The following is a 14,685-nucleotide window of genomic DNA, read 5'->3' on the forward strand; positions in this document are numbered from 1 at the left end:
TATCAGGAGTCAAACAAAATGTAACTCAGGCTCTCTCTAGTGTCCTGGTGACAATTTATTTCCTATGCCTAGGTGTCTTCATTTGGGCCTGAGAGACATCATAGTGCCCTGCAACAGGCATTCTTAAGGGTAGATGGAAAGTAATAAGTTTGCCGCATCTTTTTTTCTGCAGGGGATCAGAAGACCATTCTTGTGAGGTCCACCTATAAGTCACCATGTATGAGGACTGCATCAAGTCCACTGAAGACTATTATCTCTTCTGTGACACTGACGAGACATGGGGCATCGTTCTGGAGTCCCTGGCAATAATTGGCATAGTGGTGACAGTTGTGCTCCTCTTGGCATTTCTCTTCCTCATACGAAGGGTCCAAGACTGCTGCCTGTGGAATGTCCTCCCCACCCAGTTCCTCTTCCTCCTGGCTGTGCTGGGGCTCTTTGCACTTGCTTTCGCCTTCATCATCCAGTTCAATGAACAAACCGCCCCCGTACGCTACTTTCTCTTTGGGGTTCTCTTTGCTATATGTTTCTCATGCCTCTTGGCTCATGCCTTCCACCTGGTGAAGCTCGTCCGGGGTAGAGTCTCCTTCTCTTGGACGACAATTCTGTGCATTGCTATTGGTGTCAGTCTGTTGCAGATAATTATTGCCATTGAGTATGTGACTCTCATGATGACCAGAGGCATGATGTTTGTGCACATGACACCTTGTCAGCTCAATGTGGACTTTGTTGTACTCCTGGTCTACGTCCTCTTCCTGATGGCCCTCACATTCTTCATCTCCAAAGCCTCCTTCTGCGGCCCATGTGAGAATTGGAAGCAGCACGGAAGACTCATCTTCATCACTGTGCTCATCTCCATCCTTATCTGGGTGGTGTGGATCTCCATGCTGCTAAGGGGCAACCCACAGCTCCAGCGACAGCCCCAGTGGGACGACCCGGTCATCTGCATTGCCCTGATCACCAACGCATGGGTTTTCCTGCTGTTCTACGTCATACCTGAGCTCTGCATTCTCTACAGATCATGTAAGCAGGATTGTCCTACACAAGGCAATGCCTGCACAGCCCCAGTCTACCAGTGCAGCTTCCGAGTGGAGAACCAGGAGCCTTCAAGAGGTAATTTCCCTGGGGGACTCAGGGGCAAACAGGCACTCCTGTGGGAGAAACAAGAGAGAAATAGGACAACAGAATGAACCAAAAGGGATCAAAAAGAGAAGGGTCAGGTTTTTGGTGGGTCACTTTATAGCTCAAACATGAAGATGAAGATTCCCAGAATCAAGGTTAAATTTTTATGAAAACTCTGTCCTTCCAAAACATAGAGTTTTATGGGGAAAGACCAAGACAGAAATGAATCAAAGTCCCTAAATAAAGAGGGTGTGACTCTGAGTGCTCATGCTGGGTAAAGAAAGGCACCCACTATAAAATGAATTAACCAGCCCCAAATTAGGCTTGGACCATGCAATTGCATGACATCTAATGCTAAATCCAAATGTGTTAATTGTCAAGTGCAAAAGTCAGTCGTGGCAACAGTGATTGACATTTGCTAAATTTAAGCCTCAAAGCTAATTTGCCCAGACATAATCTTAAACTGATTCATAGGACTCACCACCTCATTAAAGTCGCAAAGCCCAAAAGCTTCTGGTTTTCTGCTTTTCAAACCATTCACTGTTTAAAATCCTTCAAGGTTTACAAAAAGCGATAGGAAGAGCCATTACATCAGAATTCTCACTAGAGGCTCAGATGTATAATCATAGAAATAAAGCAACTCGCTTATGTGACATTTTCACAATAACTTCTGGGCCATAGTTTTATCCTTACATAAGACCAAGCCACCTGACTATACTTAGTTAAGGGATAAAATATATTATCCATGACAACAAGGATGCTTGGAACCCAACAATCTGGGAGAAATAGTGGCTAATTTTGTTTATCTGGAAATATGTCAGAACTCATTAACTCCTTTTCTAAAACATCTGGCCTATTATTCTTAATCCAATATCATAGTTTTACATCAATTTTTGTGTCTTACTAGGCATCTGACTTCTCATATTTTATTTCTAATGTGTAACGATGATGTTATTTAATATATTATATAGCACACATAATGTACACCAGGCTCAAAAAAGTTAACATGAGCTTTCCTTTAAGTACATACACTATTTTTTTTTTTTTTGGAGCTGTAAACTATGGCTAATTACACATTCAAATTAAATCCTGTTCAGATAAATACATCCATTAATTCTTTTCAGTTCAGTTGACCAAGAGTAGGAAATTGACACTCTACATCTTTCCTGTAAGAGTTTTTTCATTGCTGTTGATGTATAATCAGATAACTGAGGTTTGTGGCAAATTTGCAGAGTCAATCTTTCTTGAGCATACTTCTCACAGTTGCTACTGAAGATAGGCTGAAAATTCTTGTGTTTGTTTTTGTTGTTGTATATTTCTAGGAAACAAAAGTTAGAGAGAAAAAAGTTCTCAGAGTTTCACAATAACCCAAAACACACTGGGACTTGTAATGATCAATATTCCATACCCCCAACATATTGGGCAAGTGTTTAAAGTGTCCAAAGGAGTATTTTAGTTGAAAAGCAAAGGCTTGCAAATGTACAATATTCCCTGGTTTGGCAAGGACTATCCTGTTACTCAAGCAAGTTTAGAAAATCCATTTCTGTGCAGGAAATAGTCTGCCAGTGGTAGTTATTGTCAATGTAGTTTGATATTTTGTGGGAAAAAAAATCAATAGTGTAGTAAAGAACATATAGATTGCTCTCCAAAATTGAGTAGAATAACCAGAAACTTGAGCTCAGAGAATAGAATCGGAATTTAGGTCACCCAGAAAAAGTACAAATATCAAAAATCAAAAGAATAATTAAACCTCAATAAAAAGTACAGAATTACACCTACCTAGGAAAAAACATACAAATAGCTATAAAATAGGTAAGAGCCAGACAACTGTAATAACAGTAAAATCCTGAGTGTTGTAGGTCGTGAGTAATAGTGAGAAAGGAGCTTCCCACTGTCCCTGTTTCTGTTTGCAAAGAAGCAGTCACGGTGTTATATAAACAATGCGGTCAGCGACAACAGCCATGCCGCTGTCCTCAGCATCGGCCGGTCTCCAGAAGGAATACCCATTCCAGGTCTGGGCTCCACTAATGAGAAGTGTGGGGAACTTGGGGAGGCCCAGCAGAAAACCACAAAGATGATTAAAGGCTTATAACATCAGACCTATGTGGAAAGGTTAAGACAATGAAACTGAGATGATAGCTCGGAAGCTTTATGTGCCTTTCTCATAGCCGATCCAAATCCTCTCCCTCTAAATTCTGTGCTAAAATGCATTTTGTTCGAGTCCATGAGGCGGGCATTTATCGTGTGACTCTTCTGACTAATGCTGTTTGTAGCTGTGACTCCAGTCGCATAATTATTTGATTTACCAGTGGGTTATGAGACTAGAATTGTTCAGTTGAAAGAACAGTCAGGCAAGGGGTGATGAGCAGAGACTTTCACAAGTAGGAAGACCTCTCTCCAAGAGGCTGGTATCCTGCCGTTTTCTATCTCCCACTGAAGACAATGGGCGGAAATGGAGTCAAACTGAGGCAGGAGGGATTTAGGTTAATTATGAAAATAAGAGTTGGTAAACACCGAAGCAGATCGGCAAAGGAGATGAAGGACTCCATTTCCCTGGAAGTCTTTCAAAGGAAGATCAGGCTTTATCTCTCTGAAGTGGCTTACGGACTTCATCCTTCGGTAGAAAAGCACACAGATGGAGGATGAAAGTACAATCAGGAGGGTGACGACAGGACACTCAACAAATGGGGATAAGTGTTCCTTTCCCTGTGTTATAAATGTGTTCCTGCAAAGCTGTAAATTGATTGAACTTTTAAAATCAGTTGCTCTTAACCAGAACCTTGAGCCAAAAATATACATATATGTTCTCATGGCATTTGATTAAAGTTTTAGAAGCTCAACATACTGTTAGGCACAGGAAACTTTAACTTAAAGATGCACAAGAGTAGAGTAAAGAATTTGTGCACACACAAACGAAGTAATTAAAATGCAAAATAAAAATGAAGAAGCAATTCTGAAATTATGTTCATGTTTACTTACTTCACTTACATGCATCTGGGATTGTGTTATTTTTTGACATATCCTTCATTAATTAGACTAGTGGATGGATCTGTTACTTGTTTTATAGTTAGAGCTGGTGAATTTTGGAATATTTGTGTCCCTGCATAAAGTATAGCTAACTTCTATACTCCAAAAATTTAATGAATTAATGAATGAAAATCAGTTCTTTTCACTGAGGAGTTTAAATGTGATATAATTTGCAGAGATCTTAAATATAGTAGACTAACACCTACGAATCATTTTTATAAGGGAAAGCTCCTCTTCTAATCATTGCCTGCTTCATCTATTTCCGATTAATTAAAATATTGTTATTCTATGTTTACTAAAAGTGAGAACCATTTGTACTTGAAAGTATCACATTACTGTGGGCATTTTTCCATCCAGTGTTTGAATGTGTACAGACAAACCTAGTTTGATTCTTTTTGAAGATATTAGAACAAAGATAATCAAAGAGTCTACATAATGATAAAATGGGTCAATGAGCATAAAATGAGGCGAACCAAAAGAAAACTGTTTTTGCAAACAGACACCCTTTGTTTACTTTCCCTAGCAAATTCCAACTTTTGCTGGACATAGCCCTTTTTGACAACTCGCAACATTTCTTCCTCAAGACACACCTACCTTACCAGGGGAAACCCAGTTTGAATGATCCAAGCAGGTGTCATTTTTGTTTGTTCATTCACCGGAAGCTCTTTTTTGTCATCCTCAAGAGTTACAAGTCACAGAGAGAGAACTAGCATAAAGCAGAGAAGACCATGAGTCATGGGCAAAATCTGTTTGGTCTGAGGACAGATAAGGAGAGAATAATGACATTCATAAAGACTTAGGAAGCATGAACATAACTAAGCAGCACGGGGGGCCTCACGTGCCCTGACTTTGAGACTCAGGTCTGCTGCTCACCAACTTTGAGACCAAGCCAAGGTCCTCAACCTCTAGGAGCCTCAGACTCCTTGTGTGTGAATAGTGATTACAATGTCCCTCCCCATCTGCTCCACATAGAAATGTAAAGTCTTACCAACTCATTCTCTACCATGAGATATTATGGATTTAATATACAGAAACAGTCTTTTGGTAAATTCACGAACAATAACCAGAGCTGGAAGAATCAGGCCTTTTTTAAATTATGGTCTGGTCTGATGAGAATGTTGGATGAAACTTGGTCACCAAGGTACTGAGTGTGAAGGAGTCTTGTTGTGCCACAAAGAAGTTAAACCGAGGATTCAGTTCCTTCTGCCATGAAGGAAGGACAAGCGTGTCCTATATCACAGCATCGAGCCCCTCTAAAAAATGCCAGTAGGAGAAGGCTGTTAGAGCATCAATTATAACCACACCTCCAGCTCCACCACCAATAATAATACACAACGGAGAGCACATACGGTATTTTCTGTATATCATGCCCTGTTCCAAAGGCTTTATACATAGATTAATTGATTTAATCTTCGAAACAACCGTATGAAATAGATTTACTGTTATGCTATCATTATCCCCCTTTCATTCCCATCAGGAAGCAAAGGCAACAAAAGGTTAAGGCTCTTGGCCCTAGACAACACAGTTTGGAGAGCTAAGCAGTCTTTCTCCTTCTCCAGGGTCCATCCACTCAATACTACAGCCTCTCAGTGTGAGCACTAGCAACACACTTATGTCTGTGATCATCAAAAAGCAATATATATCGAGCAAGTTCCTGGCCTTAGAAGCAGACACAGTTTCTGTCTTCATAGAGCTTCCAGTCTGGTTGAGGAGACAGGCGTTACACAAATAACTGTGCGTGTGGTATTCTATGACAGTATAGAACTGTCTTTAGAAATCTTTTTTATTATGTCCAGTTTTAAAAATTGAATTCAAGCTTGTAGAGAATTGAATTGAAAGGGACTGTTGAAGAGAGTGGGATGCCAAGTTCACGTGCGTAAAGCTGGGAGAGCAAGGACTCGACCCAGGCTTGGGCTCTCTGTCTAGAAAGTCATGAGGATTCTGCAGCCTCTTCAAACACTAAACACCTACGTGCTTCTCTTGAACATGCATATGCTTTCCATATACAACCTTCCTCATAAACTTTAAAAATACTCTTCAATCATCAGTTCTTTCAGTAACAGCCTCCACTGAGAATTCCTGTTAAAGGGTCAGGAGCCCCTTTGCAAGCCACCGAGTCTTCTCGTAGTCCTCATGTGCCATTCCCACGTGAATCTGACACTAACCCAGCCCTTCCCTCCTTTGGCTTTCAGCCCGAGACAGTGATGGAGCTGAGGAGGATGTAGCATTAACTTCATATGGCACTCCCATTCAGCTGCAGGTAAATGTGCTGGTCTACCTTCTCCTTCCTGGGGAGAGCCTTCAGGTGTCATTTCCAATGGCTTTACTAACCTGAGGGAGGAGAGGCAGGGCAGAACCATCCCTAAAGGCTTGTGGAGCCTGAGCCATCCAGATTTAAGCCATGCCAGGGTGATGCAAGAGAGGCAAAGCACGCTTTTTGCTTCCATGAACCCCTCCCGATCTCCACCACCACCGTCAATGAGCAAGATACTCTGATGCAGGTGCATGTCCCTTGAAAGAGACGGAAGCTTGAAGGGTTTGTATGAGGATGAAAAGGCGTAGGCTCCCTGAGTTTTGCCTTGGGGACAACAGAGGATTGTAAACATGTATGAGTGTCGGGTCTGCTTCTAGTATTGGTTGTCTGCATCTACCCCCTAAGTCCCACTGACTGCCTCTCTGAATCACTGTCTAGCTCCAGCAGCCCAGGCTGCCCCAAGGACTGGGCTAGATCTGTCACCATCATCTGGATGCCCAGATGGATGAATCAATTTTAATCTTTTCAGGCAGAAACAGAGGGAGCACTGCTGAGTAGATTGGAGGTAACTGACATTTGTGCTGTGATGGCTTGAGGACATGCAAATCTAGACATCCAAAAATACCGCATTGGGACACAAATCTTGTATTATGTAGATTGAAAGTAACTAAAATCCCAGAGTGAACGCCATGCTCAGACTGTTTGTTCCATGAACTTTACTAGGCAACTAACTAAGCTAATCTTTCTGGTCTGTTATCTGAGACTTTGCCTTTTCCTGGAATAACACCTGGACCAGGACATAGCTATATCATTTGCTGTAATTAACCCTCAGGAGGGCATTTACACAGTGAGGAAACCTTTATTATCCCCTCCAAGAGCTTCTTGGATTAGTTTCAATTTCCAGTGATGAGCTATTCAAGAACATTGCAAAAAGATACCTGTTAATGGCTAAGCAGGTAGCCTGATATGGGTAGGCTCACTATTTTTTTTTCCTCTTTTTTTAATTAACAAAGAATTAAATGATGGTGAGATGATAATATTTCCAACATGGTTCTGAAGAGTATCATCCCCTATGCCGGCTCAGAAAGTTGATCATGGCATTTCTTCCTTTCCAGACTGTTGATCCCACACAAGAGAGTCTCATCCCACGGGCTAAAGGAAGCCCCCAGCAAGACGCAGGATTATAAAGTCTACAGGAAACATGAGTAGAGAAAACCCGGAAGACCATCCTGGTTAACATAGCCCTGATAGGCCACTGGGGAGCCCACAGAGTCACGCCACCAGTGCAGTGTCAGCTCGTCCCTCCTCTCTGTTTCCTGGCCCTTTCTACCCATCTGCACCTTCATCAGAAGACTGCCCCTTCAAACATAATTACAATCTTGGCTGGACACCCTACCTTGACTGTATGTCTCTTTCTTCATGCGTGTAACTGAAAAATTCCCTTTCTTAGCAATGCTGGAAAGAATTGGTGCCTCTTGTTAAAGGGACTGAAAGACCCTGGTCTGAGGAAATTAAGGTCATTTTAATGTGACAAAGTATAGAGGTTAGTAAGAACTTACTACTGGATTACTTTAGTCAATTTTTTAAATTTTGATTTTAAAAAACACACCTAACATAAAATTTACCATCTTAAGCATGTTTAAGTGTACAGCTCACCTGTGTTAACTGTATTTGCATCGTTGTACAAGAGATCCCTAGAACTTTTTCATCTTGCAAAACCAAACTTCTGTACGCACTGAATAACTCCCCCGGCCCCTGCAACCATGGTTCTACTTTCCATTTCTGTGAGTTTGACTACTTTAGATACCTCATGTAATAGAATCTACAACATTTGTCATTTTGTGACTGGTTAATTTCACTTAGTGTAATGTTCTCAAGGTCCATCCATGTTGTGGCATGAGACAAGCTCTTCTTTTTTTAAGGCTGAATAATATTCCATCATGTATATGTACCATCTTTACCTATTCATCCATTGACGGACATTCTGGTTGCTTCCTCTTCTTGACTATTATGAATAATGTTGCAATGAACACAGGTGTGAAAATATCTCTTCACAATCCTGCTTTTAAATCTTTTGGATATATACCCAGGAGTGGGATTGCTGCATCATATGGTAATTCTATTATTATTTTTTTGAGAAACCTCCATATTGTTTTCCATAGCTGTACCATTTTACATTCCCACCAACAGTGCACAAAGACTTCCAATTTCTCCACATCCTCGTCAACACTTGTTATCCATGATTGTTTTTGTTTTTACAGTGGCCATCCTAACAAGTATGAAATGTCTAGGTACTTTTCACAAAGGAACCCAAAATATGATTGACCCAGAATTTTCTTTGTTATAGCAGAATCCCCAGGATCACCACAATTAGGCAATTTCAATAACATGAACATTTCCATGGACTTGCAAGTTAGTAGGCTTTTTCCCATGGTGTTACCAGCCCGTGATAGCTAATATGGCAGCAGACACAACTGAGGTCAGTGATCTGCTTTGATGAACCAATAACAGCAAAGGAAAAGCCACCCTGGTTGAAGCTCATAAAAGATTTTAAGGGGTGAACATAAAAAGCATAGTCTGCCTGTCTTGATGTTTCTAACGAGCTGGTGCCTCTGCACTAATTGTCTTGTCTTCATACCTCATGCAGCCCACATCCTTCCCAGTGGTTTCATTTGTCCTTAAATACTCATTTGTCCTAAACAACAGGTATAACAGGACCAGAAGCAGAGACCTGCCTCCAGAAGAGTGCTGAAGGTCTAATTCAGCCCTCTCACCTTGCAGATGAGAAAACATAACTTTAGAGAAACAGAATGACCCAAAGCCACACAATGGTTAGCGGAGGGCCAGCCTGCTAGGTCAGTTTTCTTCCCCCTCTACGAGGCTTCTTCATGCTTACATTTCTGTATTAGCAAGTTAGGTGTGTTCCCTTCAAAAACCAAATGAGACATTTCAGACCAGTGAGTGTTGAGTGCCTACTATACGAAAGTACTTTGAAAAATAACTAAGACCCCATACATGTAAGAGAGCCTTTTTAATGAACAATGTACAGCCTAGATGGTTCAATAGCAACAAATATTTCCTGAGTATCTGCAAGGTACCAGTAATCCTTCTACGACTGCACAAGGCAGAAACACTGCTTTGAGAGAGCTTACATTTTTCTGGAAGAGGTAATACAATGCAGAGAATTTCAGGAATACAGTTCCCTTGTTTTACAGATGAGGAAAAGGGACTTGCCCAAGGTAACACAGCTTGTGAGTGGCAGAACAAAGACCAGAATTCTCTACACAACGTTCAATGTTTTCATGTACTTTTCTGCTACACTAAAATTCACGGCTCATCCTCTACACAACGTTCCAGTGTTTTCGTGTACTTTTCTGCTGCACTAAAATTCACTGCTCTTTTTTAAAAGCGGTGCCTTGAGAAATGTTATCAGCACAACCAGTACCTAGGTATATGACCAAAACATGTGACCTTCTGCCCTTGTTGGTAATGAAACACTGAGAGAAAATATTTAAGTGAGACTCTGACCTATAGGTGGCATACTATATTTATTTAACAAACCACATAAGGAACCTAATATGAAAGGTAGAAACAGGCCATTCCAGCTGCTCTGGAAGAAAATCATTATCGCCGATCCTCCTGGATTTTATCCCAATAGTGATGACAATGATACCTTCAACATAATTTTGTTTTGTTTTGTTTTGCAGGCAGGAGATGTTTCTGTAAAGCTGGGTGGCAAATTTTTTTAAATCTATTGAAGCCATATATGATGGCTTAATATTGTCTCCCAGAAAAGATTTCTTCTAAAATTAGTGAAGGTAAAATTGAACTTCTTTGTACCAAACTGCCTCTGAAGTTAACAGCACAATTTTACCAAATTTTAAACTATGTATTCGTTAGATTGGGGGGGGTTGTAGGTTGCAAGTGTTTCATTCAGACTGTTTCAGGAATGGAATTTTATTGTAAGGTTACATATGACAGGGAGACAAAATTCTCTGAGAAAACCCTCTGCAGCCACTCAGCTGGACTGATGGAGATCGAATACTGTCTGTCATTAAGAAAAGCTTGCCGCCCCCCACCCACCCTACCCCACGATCTCCCTCAGCCACTGTGACACTTTCCTCACTGTCTCTGCTTCTCTTGTGGATGTGTTCGCTTATCTACCCACTACCAGCTGACTGGTTCTCTCCCTGCCTGTCATAATTCAGATTCCTGAGAGGGACTCTGACTGGCCCAGCTGAGCACCATTGTCTCCAGCTGGAGGCTCTTTTGCATCAGCCTTCCTCTTCGGTTAAATCAGCCTGTGGATTGGCTGCCCTTGGGTCCAGCACCCACCATTGGTCCATTCAGCTGTGTCTGGCTTGGTCATGTGGTGCAGACACGGTCACCTATGTCTGTTTCCCCTTTGGGAAGCTGTGGGCAGGGTAATGTCCTGTGGACAACAGGGGAAGGCATAGTATACACCATGAATGACCGACACAAGAGAGGGTAATCTAGGATAACATAATCTTATGATGTGATAGAATATTTTCATGAAAATACAATTTAATTTCTTTTGAGTTTAGTCAGCAATTCACATAAGGCTAAAAACCCCAAGGGTCCTCTAAGTACAGATCCTTGAGGAACCTGCTTTAGAAAAAGATAAACTATTTATGGTTAGCATATTGTACTCAATTACTCAATTCAACAAGTATTATTTGAAGATCTAAACTCACTTATATGAATGGGTTACATAATTTTAAATATTTTAGATAATCCCTCTCTGATTTTATTTATTTTATTTAAAAGAAAAGGTATAGCTGAAACATTTCATTTTAAAATACCTGCCTGACATAACGTGGCCTGTTAGCTCAGCTAGTTACAGCATGATACTAATACCTGCCTGGGTGGAGTTAATATGCCGTTCACCTTGATATTTTCCTGATTCAAAGAACATCAAAGATTTGTTTGCCTCCACATTAAATTTCACGACTTCCCATAAGCTTCAAGGCCTTATGTTTATGCTTTATTTCAACCGACGGTCAGGTCAAGCTAAAGTTTTCTTATTCTCTCTAACCATTGTTCCTTCTTCTTTCTTCTTTTAAACAAACTCACCCTTTTCCTACCATAGTATCTGTTTCATATTGCCCAGATTCATGCCTTCTGGTCCTTCATTGCCTCCTTCCACAATTGACTCGAAATCTATCTTTTCCTAGAAACTTTCGCTGAGGATGTCACACACAAGCCCAACTTAAGGTGTGGCAGAGTGAGGTAAACAAGATACTTCTGGGGCATCCTCCTCAGAATAAGCCTAATCATCTATTTTTAAAGAACACAATTAATGAGAACTAAACTAGAAAATCTCTTTTTGCTTCCTTGGTACAAATCCTCTGTATTTTGCACTTGGGGGAGGTGCCTCTAAATTAAAATGAAATGGGTGATGAGCATGAAGACCTTGACTTCTGAGAAGGTATGCCTGACATTTGAATTTTTTAAAAAGGCTTTTTCTTGGAGCTGTTAAAAATATCTTAATGGCTCAGGCCAATTTTAAGCAGCTGGTCTCTTGTGAGTGGTCATATTTGCCACTCTTCAAAGATAGAGTGTTTAAAATTAAGGCTGGCCGTTTAGTTCAGTTGACTAAAGCACAGCCTTATAACGCCAAGGTCAAGGGCTCAGATCCCCATACCAGCCAGCTACAAAAAAAAAAAAAAGATTATTTAGAATTACATTGGTGCTTTAACATACATCAGAACTCATTTATTCAAAGGACTTCAAAGTGGTTACCTCAGGAGGCACAAAGATGCTACCATTGCTTAAAACGTTATTAGAAGGCCTTTCCTGGAGCTGCAAGAAAATCAGTGTGATTAGGTTACTGTGAGGGTCAGAGTGTTGGATCAGAGAGCTGAGCACAATGATGGATGTCTAATACTGATCTGATTCCAAGAAGCAAGAGCTTCCAAGTGCACTTTGGACATACCACTGGATATCTTTCTGGCTTTTCTAAAGACAATGGAACTATGAGAACTTGAACCATATGTAGTATCTGGTTAAATCAAGTCTGAGTTTGGCAAATGGCATGTTTCTTGAGATAACTGTCATCATAGGATTCAAATTAAACTAAACTGGTGAGAATTTCAGTTGCATCTATGACTGTTCACGAATTGTAAGATAATGCTGCAAAGGGCTACACATTACACCTTCTAGCACTTTAGAATTTACAAGTGATACAGAGAAAGCTGTCCATGAAAAAGCGGTAGAACGAATAATAGAGTTGCACATATACCTCAATTTGCTCAATTTGTGGAACTGACATAATTTCTAATTCACTAACATGTCCTTTATATGATACAAATACACTAAGGAAGCACACTGTGCTTTTAAAATTCCTTTTTAAAGTGAAATTTAGCCCTTTATTTTGTTTTAAGAGTTTGAGGATTTGCACTTCTCCCTCAAACAAGATCCACCTGCACATATTGAGGGGGCTTGACTTTAAAACGTATGCTGCAAATGGAACATTCTGTTGTAGTTCCACCTGGACTTTGTATGTAGAAGACACTTGTGCAGGCTTCATCTACTATTAATTTTTTAATTCCCTCAATGTTTAATTAAGTGGCATTATTCCCAGGGCAATTTATTTCTGGAACAACTGAGCTTTCCAGTTTTTGTTTTTAATATATAGCTAGCTCAAATTAAAAGAATGATTGCTGTAGCTCTGTTATTATGAGGGTTTTGTTTTAAATGCAAATGAAAAGAAATGAGGATATATCTATAGCAGACTAAAATCTTAAATCCTAAGGATCTTTGAGATGTCCAGTCCTTCAGGCTAATGATAATTTTTAACAGTACTTTCCACTTTATAGCACTTTATAATTTACAAGTGATTTTCACATATACCATTTCATTTGGGCCATTGGATGAATTAGCCAATGCTTTTCAATTATGGTATATGTATATTTTACTAAGATACCAAGAATCTCACCTAACAAACTGCATTTGGCCACTGTCACTCTGCTATTTTTTACAGCATAATCTGAACTACCTCTGTGAGATAAAATAGACACACATCCTGTGAGAACCCTTATTTATGGGCAGAGATTTCCAAAAAAGACTGTGCTTTTGGTTTTTAGCTGCAGCTGTTATTGACACATCCTCCTGTCGATAACCCATTTTTCTAAACACCAAAACGACCAATAGAAGTGGTTATTCAAGACATTAGGAAAATCGGTCAATTTTATGGAAAGTGTCACTGTTGTAGTCATAAGTGCTGTTTTCCAAATACTTCCAAACTCTCTTGTCTTCTGGGAACACAGTAGGATTGTACTTTTTGACCTTTTGAGGTTGAGTGGGACCATGACATGAATTCTGGTCTATAAGTTGTAAGCAGAAATGATGTTACTTCCAAGTGGCTTAGACCCAAGGCAATTAATTTTTGATGCAAGACCCTTGAAGCTTTTTTTCATTCTACCATGGTGGTAAGCAGTATTCCAAATAGTGGCTGCTCTATCCGTCCAGGTTCCATGATAAACATGCAGTGTGAGCAAGTAATAAAACTTGTTTTAAGCCACCAAGGCTTGAGGTTGTTCAATCCCTCTGCAAGCCTGGCCCATCCTGACTGACATAACCACTGAATCAGCTGTTTGGTATATCCTCAAGTAAAACAAGGAGTTATTTGTCTGAATATTTTACTTTAGTGCCTGTTATTCCAGTGTTCTTCAAAGACATCCTTAGATTGAAGAAGAGCTATCCTGTTCTTGACTGATGTACGCCAGGCTGACCTGCCAGCCATGTGGCTCCATGGTTATTCACATAATGACTTCCCTGAGATAGGTGCCATCGTCAGAGCATGTGGAAGGTGAAGTTCTGACTTAGAACAAAGAGGATCTCTGTCTGGGAGACCCAGAGCAAGAAAGACCACACAGAGGAGGTCAAAAGCTTGAGCTCTGTGGTTTTTGTTTTTATTTTTGTTTTGTTTCTTTCCTTTTTTTAACATATTGTTTATTTATCTGTTTGGTTTTGCTTTTATTTTAGAGCTCTGTCCTATGTGAGGGGTAGGAATTCACCGGGCGGATGATGAAGGTAGAATACTCAGAGTAGCCATTAACAAGGAAGCTTTGTGTGAGTTAGAAAAATGTGCCCTCTCTGAGTGGGTGAATCCACCCCAAAGGATGCAGCCTCATGCCAGGGCACAGGGCTTGGCAAGTGAAGGGAGGCTGGATTCCAGCCCAGACCTCACCATCTCAGCCAAGTGTCTTTGTGCAGTGCAAAAAAAAAAAAAAAAACTAGTCAACCAACCGAAATGGCCCAGA

General features: G+C 40.4%; 1 protein-coding gene across 1 annotated transcript; it reads left to right on the forward strand.

Moving 5' to 3' along the window:
• Positions 1 to 215: 215 nt before the first annotated feature.
• GPRC5D (G protein-coupled receptor class C group 5 member D) lies at positions 216 to 7,587 on the forward strand. Its single transcript, XM_063115521.1, has 3 exons — positions 216 to 1,110; positions 6,339 to 6,406; positions 7,516 to 7,587. Exons 1-3 carry the CDS (start codon positions 216 to 218, stop codon positions 7,585 to 7,587), a joined length of 1,035 nt encoding a protein of 344 aa, XP_062971591.1.
• The last annotated feature ends 7,098 nt before the right edge of the window (positions 7,588 to 14,685 follow it).

Source organism: Cynocephalus volans, chromosome 12, assembly GCF_027409185.1.
Source record: "Cynocephalus volans isolate mCynVol1 chromosome 12, mCynVol1.pri, whole genome shotgun sequence".
In the NCBI taxonomy this organism is placed as follows: Eukaryota; Metazoa; Chordata; class Mammalia; order Dermoptera; family Cynocephalidae; genus Cynocephalus; species Cynocephalus volans.

Coding starts and splice junctions, on each gene's coding strand:
- GPRC5D (XM_063115521.1), top strand. CDS start 216: ATGTATGAGGACTGCATCAAGTCCACTGAAGACTATTATCTCTTCTGT. Junction 1,111..6,338: donor GAACCAGGAGCCTTCAAGAG/GTAATTTCCCTG, acceptor TTTGGCTTTCAG/CCCGAGACAGTGATGGAGCT. Junction 6,407..7,515: donor GCACTCCCATTCAGCTGCAG/GTAAATGTGCTG, acceptor CTTCCTTTCCAG/ACTGTTGATCCCACACAAGA.